Here is an 18525-nt window from a genome sequence, read left to right on the forward strand (position 1 = left end):
TTAAGATGCTTACCAGTGGGGTTTGAGAAGGAATTTTTCCTCTCTGCACTGTACAGCGTTGCTTAATTGGCTAAGGACTTTATGATTTGTGTTTGGTTTTCCTGAAGCCTCAGGTATCATCCACTGCCGGAAGCCAAATACCAAACTGATGACACTCTGAGATTTTGGCTTCCTCTAAAAGCAGCTACATAGACCAGAGTTTCAGCCCCACTGGCCTTCCTCCATATGCATGCCGTCATCATCAAGGAGACCTTTGGAAGTTTTCCTACCCTGTTCCATCCTTCTGCATAGAGCTCTCAATTAAACATATTTCAGCCTTGTAAGCCACATGTCTGCTGGGATTTTAAAACTAGGAGACAAGTCTTGACATCAGTTACTCAAATTAAAAGAAAACACATAGGTCTTTCTTTTTTCATTGCTTGATCATAAAAATGAAAAACTAATAATCAGGACAGCTGATGTGTAATTTAGAAGTGTGCTGATGATAGTGGGTTGTCTTTTCCTTTATGTACTAAAAATGCTCCATGTAGCTCCCCAGTGTGTTGTTCCCCCCCAAGAATCTTTCTCTGATGGGGCTCAATTCTGCTCCCACCAAAGTAAATGGTAAAACTTGGTGGGAGCAGGATATGGTTTATGGTCGGTAGGCATGGGATCGGCATCTTCTTCATAAATGGGACCCTTACCTCCTACAGCATCTGCGTCTCCCAATTCTTATTTCTCAGGAATCTGTTTATCTCCTACCAAAGTACCTGCTGTAATTAGAGCACATTTTCTCATCTCGAGGGGCAACAGGCTTCAAATGAGTATTCCGTAAAAGCAATTATTTTGATATTGGATATCTGCACATGTAAACTTAGTATCTTTTCCAATTAAAAAAAAAAAATGACTTCTGCATCCAGAGAGGGAGTGGTCTATACAATGTTGTTCTGTCTGCTAAGTCTATGGGGGTGCAATGGGCACCCACAGAAATGTCTGTGCAGGAGGGGCAGCTGTGACTTAGTGCTTATAAAATGGATAGCTACACCTGCTTTGCACATTTGGGTCATCACATAGGAGAGGACTTCTGTGATGGCACAATAGACCCATGTGATTTCCCCCCTCCCAAGGTTTCCTGTCTTATTTGAAAATGAGGACTTGGTCACAAATCATAGTGCAATAAAATCTGCTATTTTGTGCTCATACCCAATAACTGGCTCTCCATTACATGTTTTTTCATAATGTTTCTCCTCATTGCCTGATTCTTCTCCTCCTCCTCCATTGACTGCAGTGGAGCTAATCCTGATTTACACCAACATAACTCAAAGGCAAATGAGTCCCAATGTGAACCCAAGCCATTATGAGAGATCCTTGTAATGTTAAGCAATGAATGCTGTCTGCTCTTTGCGTGTGGCCTGCTTACCAGCTTAGCCCAGGGTTGTACCAGAACCCTCGTGTTTTGCAAGGCAGACATACTGTGTATTGAACTACATGGAATCTTTCCTCTGGCTAACATTGGAGGAGTGGTGCTAAGGCTTTTTCAGCTGGAAGTCATCCTTACATACATCAGAACTGCCATCTTTCATCTTATCAAACCAGCGTGAGGGCATGGAGAGCTTTTCTCACAACATTTCAGCAAATGAATCCTTTCTGCATCTTCTTGGTTGGGGTTATTTTTGAGAAAAGTCTGGAAAACAAAACCCAGGGCACTTCCCAGCAGGACCTTTTTGCTTTTGTTCCCAAGAAGACGTCCGTGCAGATGGTGTCCCTCCTGAAGCACAAGAGGAGAGAATTTGTGGGTGAAATAAAGTCATAGAAAGCTCTGCAGTAGAAAGTGAACCATTCTGATATCTTGATGTGAATATTATGGGTGAAACCCGCTCCAGCTTTATAAAATCAGGTGTGGTACGGAGCAACTGAGATGAAATACACCTTGCCAGCCTAGAATTGGAGCCCAGGGCTGCGGTGTAGCCCTTGCCTCCCGCAATGGCTGTCTCAGCCCGTCAGATGGAATGAGACAGATGTTGGAGCCACTGGATCCTCATAATCCCAGAGCCCATGGCCCCAACGTAGTCCTCCTCTTCTGTGGCCCGTGTGAGGCCAGGATGCACAGTTTGCACACTATTTCTTCCCCACAGCAAAGATTCATTGGCATCCCTTGTGACGTTGCTCTGACCTGGGCCTGCTGCACAAACCCCTATGTGAAGTTTAAATGAGAGGTAGGGTCTTATGCTAGACCTCCATCCCCTGAGTGAATTTTGCCCAAAGTACGTGCTGAGTATCTGGTTGTTTTATGCGATTATACCGGGGATTGTGTCATTTATAACAAATAATTGTTCTTAATTCTTGGCACTCCTATAGCACTTTCCAGCTAAGCATCTCAAAGTACTTTACAATCCTTGATAAACTAACCTTAGAGTAGAGCTGGCTGGGAAATTGGAAAATGACAATGCATTGAAACTGAAACGTCACAGAAACATATAGGTTTCAACAAAACTTTTGTTGGAAAGATTTCTCAGTCCAGAAGAGAGAGAGAGAGAGAGACCCCAGCGTAGCCAATAGCCCATTGGTTAGGGCACTCACCTGGAATGTGGGGGAACAGATTCAAGGCCCTGCTATGAATTGGCCCTAATTGCTAAGCCAGGGGTCGGCAACCTTTCAGAAGTGGTGTGCCGAGTCTTCCTTTATTCACTCTAATTTAAGGTTTTGCGTGCCAGTAATACATTTTAACATTTTTAGAAGGTCTCTTTCTATAAGTCTATAATATATAACTAAACTATTGTTGTAGGTAAAGTAAATAAGGGTTTTAAAATGTTTAAGAAGCTTCATTTAAAATTAAATTGAAATGCAGAAACCCCCCGGACCAGTGGCCAGGACCCGGGCAGTGTGAGTGCCACTGAAAATCAGCTTGCATGCCGCCTTTGGCATGCGTGCCATAGGTTGCCCACTCCTGCACTAAGCTATTGTCTATTCTATTGTCTCTTCTGGAGTTCTCTCTTTCTGTCTTTGTCATTTTTTCATAAAAGACTTCAAAAGGTCTTGTTTTTGTTCTACATCAAAATTAAATCAAACGCATAAACTACAAAAATATTGGTGAAATGAAAATCTTATTTGGTCAGCTCTACCTCAGAATACCGCTGTGTCGTAGGTAAGTGCCCACAACTTACAAAGGAGGAAATGCTCTGACTTTTTGTAAAGTCATTTCAGTTTGTTTCTTTTTTTAATCCACCAACCCTGGTTTCCTGCTCATCTTTCCCATGGATGAGCCAGAAGTGTCTTCAGAGAAACAAGGGTACTTAGGGACATAAGTCTTTCAGGAGAGGATTTAGGAAACTGGGCTAGAATAAACAATGGGATAGAACCCAGTCTGGATTTCAGATAAATGAAAGTACTGTAGGCACATTAAATTGGCCAGGCCTTTGCTTCTTTTTTGTTCTTTGCTTCCTTTCTTTGCAGAAGGTGGGAAAGTTCAGGTCCCTGTGGTGTGTGACTTGGTGAATGTTTCCATACATGAATCTAAACCTCATCCCTATAGAGAGTTTCTCTCCAGCTCAGAAAATAGTCATGATTCAGTTTAGCTTGCTGACCAATTCACCTGTCCCTCATGTATTATATAGGCTTCATGCATTAGAGGGAACAGAACCTGGGATATGCAAAGTTCAGATATGCAGGAGTTGAGGGCATGTGTCTGTTTAACATTTAGATTGAGTCATAAAGCAGACATGTTTCCATCTCAACATACTCCGTATTACTCTTCTGTGAAACTGGCTGAAATCTAAGTTTTAAATAACACTTTCTTCTGGATATTGTTGAGTCTGGCTATGCTTCTGCAAAGCGCATCCATTTTCCCAGTCCTAATTTTGATATACTGAGCTGATAATGCATTCAGTGACCTCTTTATATTTCTGGACAGGACATTTTTTTGGATGCTCTCCAAGGCAATAATGTCAGGGAGCCATTCCTTAGTGGTGGCCATCTTTTCATTAAGCATACTTTTTATGGGATTTATGATCGTGAAAGAGGCAGATTCCTTTTCTTGGCAACACGGAGTCCTTCGACAAAAATCAGGCGTCCAAAGATGAGCAAAAAATGAGGCACAGCCTGTGAAGGATGTTCAGCATTTTGGCAGAATGAAATCCACTAGAGTGACACAGAAGGAGAAAGAGAGAGAGTTGTTCCTTTCCATAGAAGAACATATCTACTGGAGCTGAGACATCATTCAGGGCTTACACAAGTTTCTGTGCACCTTAGACTCCAGATCCCCGGGGTGTCTGAAGTAGTAGTATTTAGCATCTCATGGGAGGAACGCCATCCCTTGCTAGAGTGGACTTATAATAAAATAAATATATCATTGTGGAAAAGATGATCTAGTGGTTGAAGTCACTTAACCACATTGGACTGGGACTCAGTTAAGCTGCTTTCAGTTCCTGGCTCTGCCACAGACTTTCTGTGTGACCTTGGATGAGTTGGTTAATTATTTCTGTTCTCCCTCAGTTCTCCCCCTGTACGTTAGGGATGATAGTTAGGTCTGGTCTGAATCTAGAATATATTCCAGGGGAAATTCAAACAAAATTGTTCTCCATTTGGAACTAAACCTTGAAATGTTTAAATTTCCCATGGAATGGGAATTCAAAAAATGAAATGACATTTTGTTTTGACTTCTTCAAATGAAAGTAATGCTCACAGTGCTGTCCAGAGACTTGGCGGTCCTCTTCCAGGCTCCCCTGAGAAGGACCCCAGAAGCCCTGAGAGTCTCAGCTGAAGGTAACATTTCCAGACTTTCAGCTCTGCAGCATCCCAGATTGCTGGCAAGAAACCAGGCAGGTTTTCTGTGGTAAGGTTTGATAAAATTGGACACACTCCACAGAATGTGGTGGTTTAGTCAACTTGGCATTTTCTGATGGAAAAGCATCCAGAAAATTTGTGACCTGGTTTAACAATAACACTTTTATACCTCACAGGCGTGTTGTGAATTTATCCTCATTGGTATTTTCAGTGCTCAGATACTGTAGCCATTGGCCCAAATATAGCTACAAATGACCGTTTTCCATTGGATGGCTGGTATGCTTTGTATACTATAGCACAATTCAAGGGTAAAAGAACTGATAAACCCAATACGAAAATTCCATATTGGTTCAGCTCAATGTTCAAAATATAAAACTCCAGGAGATGAGAGGGTTTAAAAAAACAAACAACCAAAAAGCCCCCTGATTTCTGGTTCTGATTTTTGCCTTCTTATCTGTCACCCAAATTCCAAACTACTAAACTACTTCTGATGGATTATAGTAATTAACTCAGTGCAGTTATAAAGTTCCTTTTACCCAAAATTCTCAGAACATTTTGTAAAGATGGATACGTATTATTTCTTTTTCACAGATGAGAAAACTGAAACACGTAGAGGTTAAGTGACTTGCCCCGCAGAGCAAATCAGCGGCAAAATGTGAAATAGAACCCAGGCATTCTGACGCCCTTTCCCTGAAATGACTACTGCACCTCCCACCCTCCTCATTATTAAATCTATTCTGAGTCTCTATGCTAAAATATATATTAATTCAGTCAGGAGTTTGGATAGGGTGACCAGACAGCAAGTATGGAAAATCAGGACAGGGGGTGGAGGGGTCATAGGAGCCTATATAAGAAAAAGACCCAAAAATCAGGACTGTCCCTATAAAATCAGGACATCTGGTCACCCTAAGTTTGTACTAAACCAAATCACCAATTGGAATGTTAGGGTGTTTGTGATCTGGATCTGGTTGTGCCCTTCTCTATTATAAATTGATGAGATTTTCTAAGACTCTTTCCTCTTACTTATTTTTTAAGGATTATAAAAATAGTTCTAAAAAAGGCTAGGCAAAAGGTGAGCTGAGGATCATAGAAGATAAGGGTTAGAAGAGACCTCGGGAGGTCATCTAGTCCAACCCCCTGCTCAAAGCAGGACCAACACCAACTAAATCACCCCAGCCAGGGCTTTGTTAAGCCAGGCCTTAAAAACTTCTAAGGATGGAGATTCCACCACCTCCCTAGGTAACCCATTCTGATGCTTCACTGGAGTGAAATAATTTTTCCTAATATCCAACCTAGACATCCCCCACTGCAATTTGAGACCATTGCTCCTTGTTCTATCATCTGCCACCACTGAGAACAGCCTACCTCCATCTTCTTTGGAACCCCCTTGTTGAAGGCTGCTGTCAAATCCCCCCTCACTCTTCTCTTCTGCAGACTAAATAAACTCAATTCCCTCAGCTTCTCCTCATAAGTCATGTACCCAACCCCCTAATCATTTTCGTTGTCTTCCACTGGACTCTCTCCAATTTGTCCATATCCTTTCTATAGTGAAGGGCACAAAACTGGATGCAATATTCCAGTGCCGAATAGAGGGGAATAATCACTTCCCTTGATCTGCTGGCAATGCTTCTACTAATGCAGCCCAATATGCCATTAGCCTTCTTGCCAACAAGGGCACACTGTTGACTCATATCCAGCTTTTCGTCCACTGTAATCTCTAGGTCCTTTTCTGCAGAACCGCCGCTTAGCCAGTTGGTCCCCAGCCTGTAGCAGTGTATTCGATTCTTCCATCCTAAGTGCAGGACTCTGCACTGGTCCTTGTTGAACCTCATCAGATTTCTTTTGACCCAATCCTCCAATTAGTCTAGGTCATGCCGGACCCTATCCCTACCCTCCAGCGTATCTACCTCTCCCCCAGCTTAGCGTCATCCACAAACTTGCTGAGGGTGCAATCCATCATCCAGATCATTAATGAAGACGTTGAATAAAACTGGCCCCAGGAGTGACCCCTGGGGCACTCCGCTTGATACTTGCTGCCAACTAGACATCGAGCCATTGATCACTACCCGTTGAGCCCAACGATCTAGCTAGTTTTCTGTCCAATTTATAGTCCATTCATCCAATCCATACTGCTTTAACTTGATGGCAACAATACTGTGAGAGACTGTATCAAAAGCTTTGCTAAAGTCAAGGTATATCATATCCACTGCTTTCCCCATATCCACAGAGCCAGTTATCTCATCATAGAAGGCAATCATATTTGTCAGGCATGATTTTCCCCTGGTGAATCCATGCTGATTGTTTCTGATCACTTTCCTCTCCTCCAAGTGCTTCAGAATGAATTCCTTGAGGACCTACTCCATGATTTTGCCAGGGTCTGATGTGAGGCTGACCGTTTTGTAGTTCCACAGGTTCTCCTTCTTTCTTTTTGAAAAGATGGGCACTATATTTGCCTTCATCCAAACATCCTGGACCTCCTCTGATTGCCATGAGTTTTCAAAGATAATGGCCAATGGCTCTGGAGTGACATAAACCAACTCCCTCAGCACCCTTGGATGCATTGCATCCAGCCCCAAGGACTTGTGCATGTCCAGCTTTTCTAAATAGTCCTTAACCTGTTCTGTCACCACTGAGGGCTGCTCACCTCCTCCCTATACTGTGCTGCCCAGTGCAGCAGTCTGGGAGCTGACCTTGTCTGTGAAGACTGCAGCAAAAAAAACATGGAGGACTTCAGTACTGAGACCTTTATTTATTACGTGACATGTTGCTCGGTTTGCTATTGCCTCACCCTCCCCAACTCAGGTGTTTGTCTTGGACATCAGCAGTATTTTGTCCTAACCTACATTGTTAATACTGTGTGGAAGAGTCTGTCTTTTATTGTGTCATCTGTCAAACAATCATCTGTAGCTATATTTGAGCCCATGTGTCAGCTAGCACCGTGGGAGCCTGATTCTGATTTAGAGTCTCTGGGTGCCACTTCACTACAAATAATGAAACATAAAGGTGGGAGAATTGAGACTTGCAGTGTTTGCTAGACACAACAAATCTTGTACTTTCTTTGAGAACTGATGCTATTCCTTCATTTTCCCCTGTACTCCTGTCCAGCATGTTAACAAATTCTGTGTAGAGCTACTTTGGATAAAAAGAACTTCTGAGCCAATGCTTGTTTGAACTGTGTTAACATAGCTATCGTAGCTAACATAGCCTGCAAACCTTTTTTCTTGTAATTTAAAAAACTGATTAGACTACCAAAAGTCAGCTGCTCCAAATTATGTGAATTTCTCATTGCCCCTGAATTCCTCCTTTATTCTATGATTAAGCTAATGTCTAAGAGTATTGATTCCCTCAGAAGATTTTGCAGACAGGTTTTCAATTGAAAAATCCAGAGGGGATGGGAAGGGGGAAGCTTTTAAAGAGATAAAGGGCCATTTTTCCCCCTAGTTAAAAAAAACATTTAGGAAGATGCAACCCTTGGAAAAGAAAATTGCAAGAAACCTGGCTCTCCATCCCTCTTCACCCCGACCCCTTCACTGTGCCCCCTTTGCCCCTAATCCCTGCCCCCACCTGTGCCCACATGAAACTGACCTGAATGCATGGAGCAGCTGGCATTGCTGCTCATCCCTCAGTGCACAGAGTGCTTGGTGTTGCTCCTTGCTCCCCCTTCACAGCCCCCATGGGGGTGTGTGTGTGGGGGGGGGCTGAGCAGTATCTGTGTGTCACTGCTTGCTTCCGCTCCCATGTCCCTCCACCGAGAGGAAGGAGAGAGAAATCTGGCCGCCTCCACAACTGGTGCCCCCCTTGCCAGCCAGGAGCAGTTTCTGAAGCTACACCTGCAGTGCACAACTCTGCGCTGCCGAACGGCGCCCCCTTGACCACGGCCACACCACCACCGTGCCACAGTGACTTACTGATGTGCAATGAAACGTTCAAAATGCAAATAGATTTTGAAGAAAATGTAACTTAAAAAAAAAAAAAGAAGAAAACTAACATGATAAAAAGGGTTAAAACCTGGATGCAGGCCAACATTCAGTGGTGGGAGCTTTTCTGTCTTTCTTTCATCTTAGAGTTGTAGACTGCTATCTAGCCTGTACTATCTGAGCACCTTCCATGTATAATAAATAGCAATTGCACCTCTGCCCAGTACCAATATTTCTAGTAGCTTATTTCTTTCCACAGATGCTGCTCTGACACAACATTGTAGAGAAAAGATCCAGGCTTCAGAGCAAAGTGAAGTTCTTAGAGTCTCTCCGCCTATGTTGGCTCAGCCCTGTATCACTAGGCTAGCATGGCCTAGAACTGATGCTTCATTCTCTCCATTGATTGTGGTGGGCTTGCTGCAGTAATACAGTTCTTATTACTCTATCTAATCTATTAATAAGACTTAGAGTATAAAATGCTATTTTAACTTAACCACGTTCTGTTCCATATCAGACCTTTAAAGGAGCTGACAATGTTATTTATGCTGAAATCCTTGCTCACACTCCACCACACAGGACTGACAAGTCATCTATTTTGCTAATAAAAGCGAAGTTTCTTACACTGAATTCTTTTTCTCTAACTAGTAAAACCTTCATTATATTTCGGAAGTGACACCTTGCTTTCACTTAGTAAATACCTGCAATTGTACTGATGCAGTAATGTGTGTATACTGCAAAGATTTGGCATCTGTTATTGACTATGAAATTGGATAAGGCATGTGTGTGTTCTGATGAACTGCATTTTCTTACCGTTCTCTTTTTGGGGGGCTGATTCTGATATTCAGTTGATTTTACACCTTTCCCATAGGTTTTCTGAATCTGGATGAGCTGTAGAATTGTACCATTCCTAAGTGGCTGCTTGTACAATATGGTGTTGATGTTTGTTCATTTGTTTTTTACTGGTCTCTCGGGTTTGTGACAGGGAGGAGTTCAGCGTCTGAAATAACAAAGAAATGTACGTGGGTTCTTTCTGCTTGAGATCTGTGAAAAATGATGATTATTCATAGTGAATAAACTTCCTGTCACTTATAAAGCAAATTATGTGGGATTTAATAAATCCAGGCTTTGAAGGGCTTTTCAGCTGTGCAGTCTTATTAGCCGAGCTCCAAGTAGTTTGAGATGTCTGCTTGTTTGAGCACTTGGTGCTCTTTGGATTCTCTCAGCTGTATTACAGCGTAGTGTGATCTCATCAGCTAAGCAGGAGTAGGTTGGCTTGCTACTGGATGGGAGACTTCTGTGGGGAAACCCTAGGTGCTGTGGGACATGACACTGCAGATTCTGTGAATGTATTTCTTTGAAAGGCAGTACTGAACCAAGGGTCCACATGGTGGCCTAGATCATCTGTGAATAAGGAGGAAGACATCTCCATGAGGATCCCCCTCAATCATACTGTCAGGGGTGTGAGGATTTTCCTCCATTGGAAAGAGCTGTGGGACCTGCCCCAAACCTGGAGCCATCTTCTGGGACACATAGGAGAACCTGTGCCTTATACTGGGTCTCTGTCTCCCATATTCCCTTGGAGCACTGTTTCCTAGGACTCTCCCTAGCAATGGCTGACCCACTCTCCTTCTTGTTCCTCACCATGAAGGGGAGCTATGCAGAACAGATAATACAGTCCTGAACTGTATTGCCGTTTCCAGGAAAGTACCACAGGACACAAGAATGAGGAAAATATATCTCTATAGCCCTGGTTCCACCTCCACCCAATATGATGCTCCTCAGCCCTCATATCCTGACCCCATCTCCAAGCAGAATCATGCTGCAGAGATGGCAAGCCCACCCTTCTCTTTTGTGCTGGAGGACCACGTGCTGAGGGAACTGTCCATGCATGGATCAAGGGCCATGACCTGGCCAAATGCTACTGGCTTTTGCAGTTATTTCTGTACAGAAAGCAATTTGTAAAGCATTTGGCATCATCCGAGACAAAAGATGCTATATAGATGCTCTCTTATATGGGACACAAGATTATTACATCTAACTGCTGACTAGCAAAATATAAAAATGAAACATATTGCCTGTAATTACTGCATTTGCAGATACTATATGGATGGAGAATGTAGGACAAGTAATAGTACATTTTTATTTAAAGCTACTAGAACCACTTTTACATTGTATTTGCAGAATGAAGCAGTGTGGTATCATTTATTTTGCTGCTGTACATTGATCAATATTGCTGCATTATTATGATAATTGCAAGCGGGCTACAGTAGCATGGGGGTAACGAGAGCAAAAAAACCTAACCCAGCAGTATCTTTTAAGTGCAACTCTGATGGTTTTCTAGAACGAGATCAGATTAGCAGCATGAACAGTTAAAATACTAGATTTGGGAATAAAGCCTACTCAAGTATTACAATTATACATGATTGGGCAGGGTTACCTAGCCATCTTTCTAGCGAGAACAATAGCAAACAGACTGCTTGAGACTCTCCACATGCCGAACGCTTGATTCCTCTTGTCCTTGGGCCTTTCAGGATGCAACGATTTTGCTCATAAACAAGCAGAACCTGAACTAGAAGAGGTAAATACAGTTATCTTCTATTGTAACAAAACTATCATTACCACCAAAGTGAGTGGGCCAGAACTTATGTCCTTTATGCCAGTGTAAATTCATTGGCTTTGCTGGAGTTACCCCCTCCGTACATTGGTGTAACTGACTCAATACATCTGAAGAAGTGGGTTTTTTATCCACGAAAGCTTATGCCCAAATAAATCTGTTAGTCTTTAAGGTGCCACCAGACTCCCTGTTTGTGACATCAGAATGTGAGCCAGTAAGCCTAAAGAAGAAACCTTCATACTCTAGGATCTTTCAGTGACTTAAACATTGCAGCCAAGCATTTATAAAGTGACTGCTAATGATTTTGAGTTCTTCAAATTCTTGGGTGCCTGACTTAAGACTCATTAAAGGGGTTTGATTTTGGTTAGAAAGTGCTGAGTACGCTCCTTCTGAAAAATCAAGCCCCTTTAAAGTTGGCATACAAAAATGGAGGTGCTCAAAATCACTAATCACTACTGGAAATCATGTGTTTTGGAAGAAGTCTAAGCCTGTGTTAGTTATTCTTAATAAAGTAGCATCTCAAGGGAGTAGTTCCATTGCTTTCTGAAGGAATACTTGTGTGAGTATGGGCGTGCAGGATCAGTGCTTTACATCGTAGTCTATTTGAAAGTGTTGCATCATATTAAATACTTGCATTGGTCAAAACTCAGAATTTCCGTTTCCTAGGGGATTCAGACCCTTCAAAATTTCCTTTGGTCCCAAATCAGAACGAAAAGTAGAAATGTCAAAATTTCCCACAATATGGAATTTCTGATTTTTTTTTTTTTGAGAAACACTTAATAACCTGATTGAAGCACTTCATTTCAATCAGGTCCAGAGATTTGGTTTGACGTCTGTAGTATGTTATAACTTTATACAGATGATATAATATTCCATTTGTTAAAGCGCGTTAATGCACTTCCATTGAAAATTTCAACAAAATATATACGGTCCCGTGAAATGTTTTGATTTTGTCAAATTGGCATTTTCCTACAGAAAGCTGATCTGTTGGAAAATTGTCAGCAGCAAAAATCTACGGCATAGCATTATTGGTTACAGTTGCTCCATTTGCATGTACTGAATCCAGGGGCGGCTCCAGGCCCCAGCGTGCCAAGCGCGTGCTTGGGGTGCCAAGCGCGTGCTTGGGGTGGCAAGCTGCGGGGGGCGCTCTGCTGGCACTGCGAGGGCGGCAGGCAGACTTCCCTCGGCGGCGTGCCTGCAGGAGGTCCACCGAAGCCGCGGGACCAGCAGACCCTCCGCAGGCAAACCGCCAAAGGCAGCCTGCTTGGGGCGGCAAAAACCCTAGAGCCGCCGCCCCTGACTGAATCATAGGTATGATAAAATCAATTCTCAATTGTATTTAGACATAGTTGGTTATAGTTTCTCATTATACTTGCAGAATGCAAAACTGTAATACTGTTGTATGTTGGTCAATAATACAATCCCAGCTGTATTATTGGGATAACTACAAGCAGGTTAATGCACTCTAGAAAAAGATTCCTAAAACATTTTGGTGCCGTTTCAGTGAAAAAGGGGTGCTTAATGGGCATTTCCTATAAATGGGTTGAATAATAAAGAATAGCAGCTCATGATGAATCGGGTAATGCTGTTTTTTTCACAGAGCAAAACGGTAAATTACATGGGGGAACATTAACTTCTTAAGGGCAGGAACTGTCTTTGTCAATGTGTTTGTTTGCAAAGCAGCTAGCATGCTTCAGGGGCTACAGTATTCAGGCTGCAGCGCCGATTGAGAGGAGGTCCACCCGGGCCACCGTCTGGCCACTTTTTGGCAAGGCCACACCTGAGAGGTGCTGCATCCCTGCTCTCCACTCCACTCAGCCCACAGGGTCAGGCTGCAGGTAGAGATGGGTTCCTCCAGGGAAGGGGAGGGTCCGGCGAGGGGGACAAGGCAAATCTGTGCCCTTGCCACATTTTAAATAGTGCTCCACAGCCCCTCGTATTTATCACTATTAGCATAGCACCTCGAGGCACCAATCAGCATTGTACCCCATGATGCTGAGTACTGCACAGACTGAGGGCTCAGCTGTGACTTTGAGCACAGGGTGGGGTGGGGTAAGCCAAAGTTCTCACGGAAGAGAAGTCCCAGAAGGCATTGTAATTCAGACTCTCCTCTGAGACACAATGCCTGCCCTGTTGCTCTATAAATCCACGGGCAAGGCAAGACTGATTTGCCACTGGCCTACACCTGGAGCAAATTTTGACACCCTCCAAACCAACAGAGCTATGCTGGCCAGTAGTGAGAAGGATAGTGGAGCCAGAGCTGTGTCGGTTCCCCATCCCTCCCCTCCCACTTGATCTGGAGAGGGAGTAATTGGGTACTACACCCCCAGACCCCAGGCTCAGGTAGCTTGGTTAAGGGCAGATGTGGGAGTCCATCACTAGGGGGATGCAGTTCAAGTTGTAATCTAGCCCACAGAGTAGGAGGATGGCCAGTATCAACCAGACAGTTTTATAAATGTTTCAGCAGAAGAAAGGAACAAAGGAGTCCCAGGTGCTTTGTAGCTTGTGGGACCTTTACTTTGAACAATTCCATGAATTAAAGGATAGCTTCAAAACAGCCAACTTCCATGAAATCACCAGAAATGTTTTGGATCATCAAGTTTTTTGTTTAGTTTTGCTCATATTGCTGCAGAATGCTGTATAGAAGCACATTCTCTGGCTTTTCTGCCCCTGCATTGGCAGCGCAGCATAACATGGAAAGGTGCATTCAGCATTTGCATGCTGGACTAGCACCAAGACCACTAGCTGCAACGTTTGTCAGAGCTGGAAAAGGTTCTGTGCCTGCCTGCCAAAACTGCCTGCTGTTGAATTTTTTTCTGCAGTCCAGCTGAGCTAACTTCTTGAATTTCCCCTTGTGTTTTTTAATCCCTTACTCTTGTTGCAAGACTTTCACTTTAAGGTACACTCATTTGATTCCCAGATATACTTTTAAGAGGAAAAATTGGATTTTGAGAAGTGGAGGGTGAGGCAGGTGTATCAATTACTGATATGGACCCTCCTGTTCATTTTTTGCAAATAGCTAAGAGGCTTATTTAGAGACAGGAACAATACGTTTAATAAATGAGGCTTTAAACATGGACTCCCTCCATTGCTATCAGATACATTATCCCGGTGATGCCAGCACCCGCCATATCCACAGGTTATGCAGATGTGCAAGTGCAAGGGGACTTGTGAGGATACCATGGGCCGGGTCTCTGCTCTGGTATCGTAGAGGGCCCATAAAGCCGGTTAAATGGATGGGCTGGGGGTTCCCCTGGCAGAGTGCTCGGGTGAGTTTCTCCATCCCAAACTGCACGTGTGTTGTTCATATGTTGGGTATTTCTGAGTTCTGTTTTATTTGCAGCTTTAGAGAACTTTTATGCAAGCTAACTTCTACCTCAAGCCAGACGTCACTGTTCTGTGCCCTTCCTCTCTCTGCCTCAGTAAACAAGACACTTTTTAAACATTCTGTTTTAAAGCTCCAGCCTTTTCCTCTTTCCCTCCCATGCTCCCAGCGCTGCGGCACTGTTTACGCTGAGGCTTTACAGCGCTGTATCTTGCAGCGCTCAGGGGGGTGTTTTTTTCACACCCCTGAGTGCGAAAGTTGCAGCGCTGTAAAGCGCCAGTGTAGCCATGGCCTAAGTCAGTCACCTGTCAGACCTTGGGCTCACCGCCCGCGCATACTGCATAACCATAATGAGATCCTGCCATGGCTACACTGGCGCTTTACAGCGCTGCAACTTTCGCGCTCAGGGGTGTGAAAAAAACACCCCCCTGAGCGCTGCAAGATACAGCGCTGTAAAGCCTCAGCGTAAACAGTGCCGCAGCGCTGGGAGCGAGGCTCCCAGCGCTGCAAGCTACACCCATAGAGGATGTGGAGTATGTGCAGCACTGGGAGAGCTCTCTCCCAGCACTGGCTCTGCGACCACACTCGAAAGCGGCAGCGCTTTGAAGTGCAAGTGTAGCCATACCCTCAGCTGGCTTCTTGGCTAGAGCTGTTTGAATTTTTCAATGGCTTGGCCATGCGGAGAAAGATTTGCTGTAGTGTTTTCTTTGTCCCCCGTCCCTTGTACCCTAAGGCCCACGATTCACACTGAGACTATCAAGCATTTCAGGGGCATGATAAAGAGGAACTTAACTAGATACTTGGCAATGAACTTGTGAGTTACCAGGGAAGATTTTCAAAGGCTCAAGTGGCTGTCAAGTGCCCAAATTGCATTGAGATTGCTCCCTGCAGTGTTAAGACAAATATTTTCAGATGTGAGTGCCAACAGTTAAATCCACATTTAGGCGCCTAACTAACAGTGGCTTGATTTTTAGAGGCATTGAAAACCTAAGCTGCAAGTGCTCAGTACCTGTGTTAAAGCAGGCCATTTGTATTTAGATGCCTAAGTATGCTTTATGTGTCTCACTATAGGCTCCTGAACTTAAAAATGTTGGCCTTAATATTTTAGCTCTCCGACTTATTGTCATCTACCAAGCTGTGTAAGTGCACCTTAGATCTCTAACTAGGGATTTGCGGTGCCAGTGATGGTGCAAGGATAAACAACGAGGGGAGAGGTTACCAATGAGGTACGGAGGAGATACCCAAGAGTTCCATCTGTTACGTAGTAAAGGCAAGATTGTCAAAGACCTTACACTGCCGTGCAAGGGAGAAGGAGAAATAAGCTTCAGTCTCTTACTAAAAATTTTGTCGTGTGTGTGTGTGTGTGTGTGTGTGTGTGTGAGAGAGAGAGAGAGAGACAAAATGTTGACTATTTTTTCTCAGACCATCTTAATTTGGCACATGTCAACTAGCTCTAGCTATAATTGTTTTGCTCTGTGTTGTGAATTATTTGAAAGATATTTGCAAGCTGCTGTACAGGAGCCAGAAGACTATTATAAATAAGTTCATAACTTTTAATGACTTATGCATAGGCAGCTCTTCAGAAAATGGAACCGTACCGTTAAGGTTTGTGATATGTGATGAGATTATTTATTAGTTTCTTTTGCCATGGAAGATGCATTTGACAATGTATCTGTAGATGGGTTTTTTTCTCTGTTTATAGTTGTTTTTAAATTGATTTCTTGAAATTAGCATTAATACATTAGTGGATAAAAAATACCAGGTGCACTATTCATTGGCTAACATCTCAAGTGGGGATGGTCTTTTCAGCATTTCGTTTGAGTGAAAACGATTGAGCCTATGCTAAATTGCCTCAGCTGAGGATCTAGCCCCAGTATTCCTAGAGATAACATTTGCTCTGATCCTCACCTTCTTCATCCAGTCATTGTATGCTTACGTAATACAAATTCCAGAACAGATTATTATTTGCTTAAATGTTTTAAAAAACCCAAACACATAGACAGAACCCTATTGCTACCTCCTCTATACTGTCCTTTCAATTGCATTTTTATTTCTCTCTAGGTCTAGCCAAGCCCATGGGACTAGTTGAAGGTCCAGGAGGCTTGGGCCAGGGAGGAATGGCTGCTACCTTGAGAGATGACAGTCATGAATCTGAGACTAAGTACGAAGAATATGGTTACAATGCCCAGCTCAGTGACAGGATATCACTGGATAGGTCCATTCCTGACTACAGACCAAAAAAGTAAGTTGAATCCTACATTTTTATTAGTGCAAGTGATTGTAGTTCCTTTGGCCATGGTAGCAGCTCTGTATGCATGCCTTATGTTCAGAGTGTACTGAAAGGTTAGCCAGATATACGTTCCTGAGTGTAATGAAAACTATGAAGACCAATTGTGATCTCAAGCATGGATATCATGTCAGCATCTGTAGCTAACTTTACAAGTAATGCCACAATATGCATGTCCATGCCTTTGGATCAGTAATGACTTCAAAGTGGAAGCTTTGCTGAGCATTGTACAGTAAAACCTTAGCCACAGCCAAATGAGCTCAGATATTAGCAGCAGGCGCCTTTCTCTCTGCCTGTTGGATTCACATATTACGAAAGATGAGGTAGCACCAACAAATAGATGCAGCGCTGTTTTGTAGACACTGATTGTTTAAGATTGAAAACATCAAATGTTTTGTGTTTAATTGCACTTGGGGTGTTCTTATGAAAGAACTGTAGAGGCAGGGTATTTACTAATGTCTATATTGTGATTAAAAAGTAGTAAGACGATCACAGCAGGGGCCTTTAATTACAGTCAGAGATGCACTTAAGATTTTTTACTGTCTGTGGAATGTGCATATTTACACTATAATATCACATTCTTCACATGTCTACACTGCATTTGACATTGCAATTTTATGTTTAATATTTTTACTGATTTATTATAGGTTGTGTTAAGTGCTTTTCAAATTTTTCATATTTATATCGTTATGTATTCTCCAGAAAAGTCATGCTCACAGTCGTTCTGAGAATGACAATCAGTAATGTCTTAATGCAGTGACGATTGGCAGCATGCTTCGCTGCTCTCAGTAGACAAAACTGAAAATAATAGTTAATTAATTTGTAATAATAATTTTCTGTTTAAAAATCCCTGTTGGGGTACCCAGGCAGAAGTGAAAGTTAAATAAAAGTACCGTATTAAGGGGGGGAGAAAAGTTTAGTCAAGCACAACCCTTGTGCTCTATGAGCAGATTACAATTTTAAAAAATATTTTAAGGAGTTCAAGAAGCCAGAAGCTAAATGTAGCAAAACAAAACTTCAGCCTACCCACAGACTCCATTAGATGTTACATGCCAATCTAGTCTCAGAACCATTGACTCAGCATTCACATACTCAGATGCTTGGTGTGGACAAGTAATCTTACATTAGATAGGAGAGAGAGAAAGAGAGAAGAATATTGCTTCAGATGTTGCACCTGACCCAACAGGTGGTGAAAATCCAGCATAGGATTCACCTGGAGAAAGGGTAAACCCTCCAGTATGGGATTATCCTGTGACCACTAAAATTACATAGTAAGCCTAATTCAAACACCATTGAGGTCAATGGGAATCTTTCATTTGACTTCAGTGGGGTTTGGGTCATGCCTCCTGTTAGCTAATAAACTCAAGTAGTTAGTTAATATGGGTGGGTGAAGCACTAAAAAGGTGAAAAGAAGCCACAGCTGCAAAGTTTGGATCTAGGTGCTATACTCTTCAAAACTTAGGAGGGTTTCGAGTTGGTGATGCTGGAATTGGAGTTTGGCTCTGACTCAGCTCTACTTAGAAGCTTTGGCCATTGGTTCAGATAAGCATCTGTGGTTATTCAAACCCTTTGGGTGCCCCCATTTTGGTTGAGACTCCCATAAGATTGTACTGTCTCATAA

The 18525-nt window shown here is 42.9% G+C and overlaps 1 protein-coding gene across 1 annotated transcript in view; it reads left to right on the forward strand.

Moving 5' to 3' along the window:
- The window catches only part of GALNT9 (polypeptide N-acetylgalactosaminyltransferase 9), a 214411-nt gene that overhangs the window by 27648 nt on the left and 168238 nt on the right, over window positions 1–18525 (forward strand). The window contains exon 2 of the mRNA XM_050924109.1: window positions 16679–16859. Coding sequence (XP_050780066.1) covers window positions 16679–16859 — 181 coding nt within the window. The remainder of the gene's footprint in view (window positions 1–16678; window positions 16860–18525) is intronic.

Source organism: Gopherus flavomarginatus, chromosome 15 (assembly GCF_025201925.1).
Source record: "Gopherus flavomarginatus isolate rGopFla2 chromosome 15, rGopFla2.mat.asm, whole genome shotgun sequence".
In the NCBI taxonomy this organism is placed as follows: domain Eukaryota; kingdom Metazoa; phylum Chordata; order Testudines; family Testudinidae; genus Gopherus; species Gopherus flavomarginatus.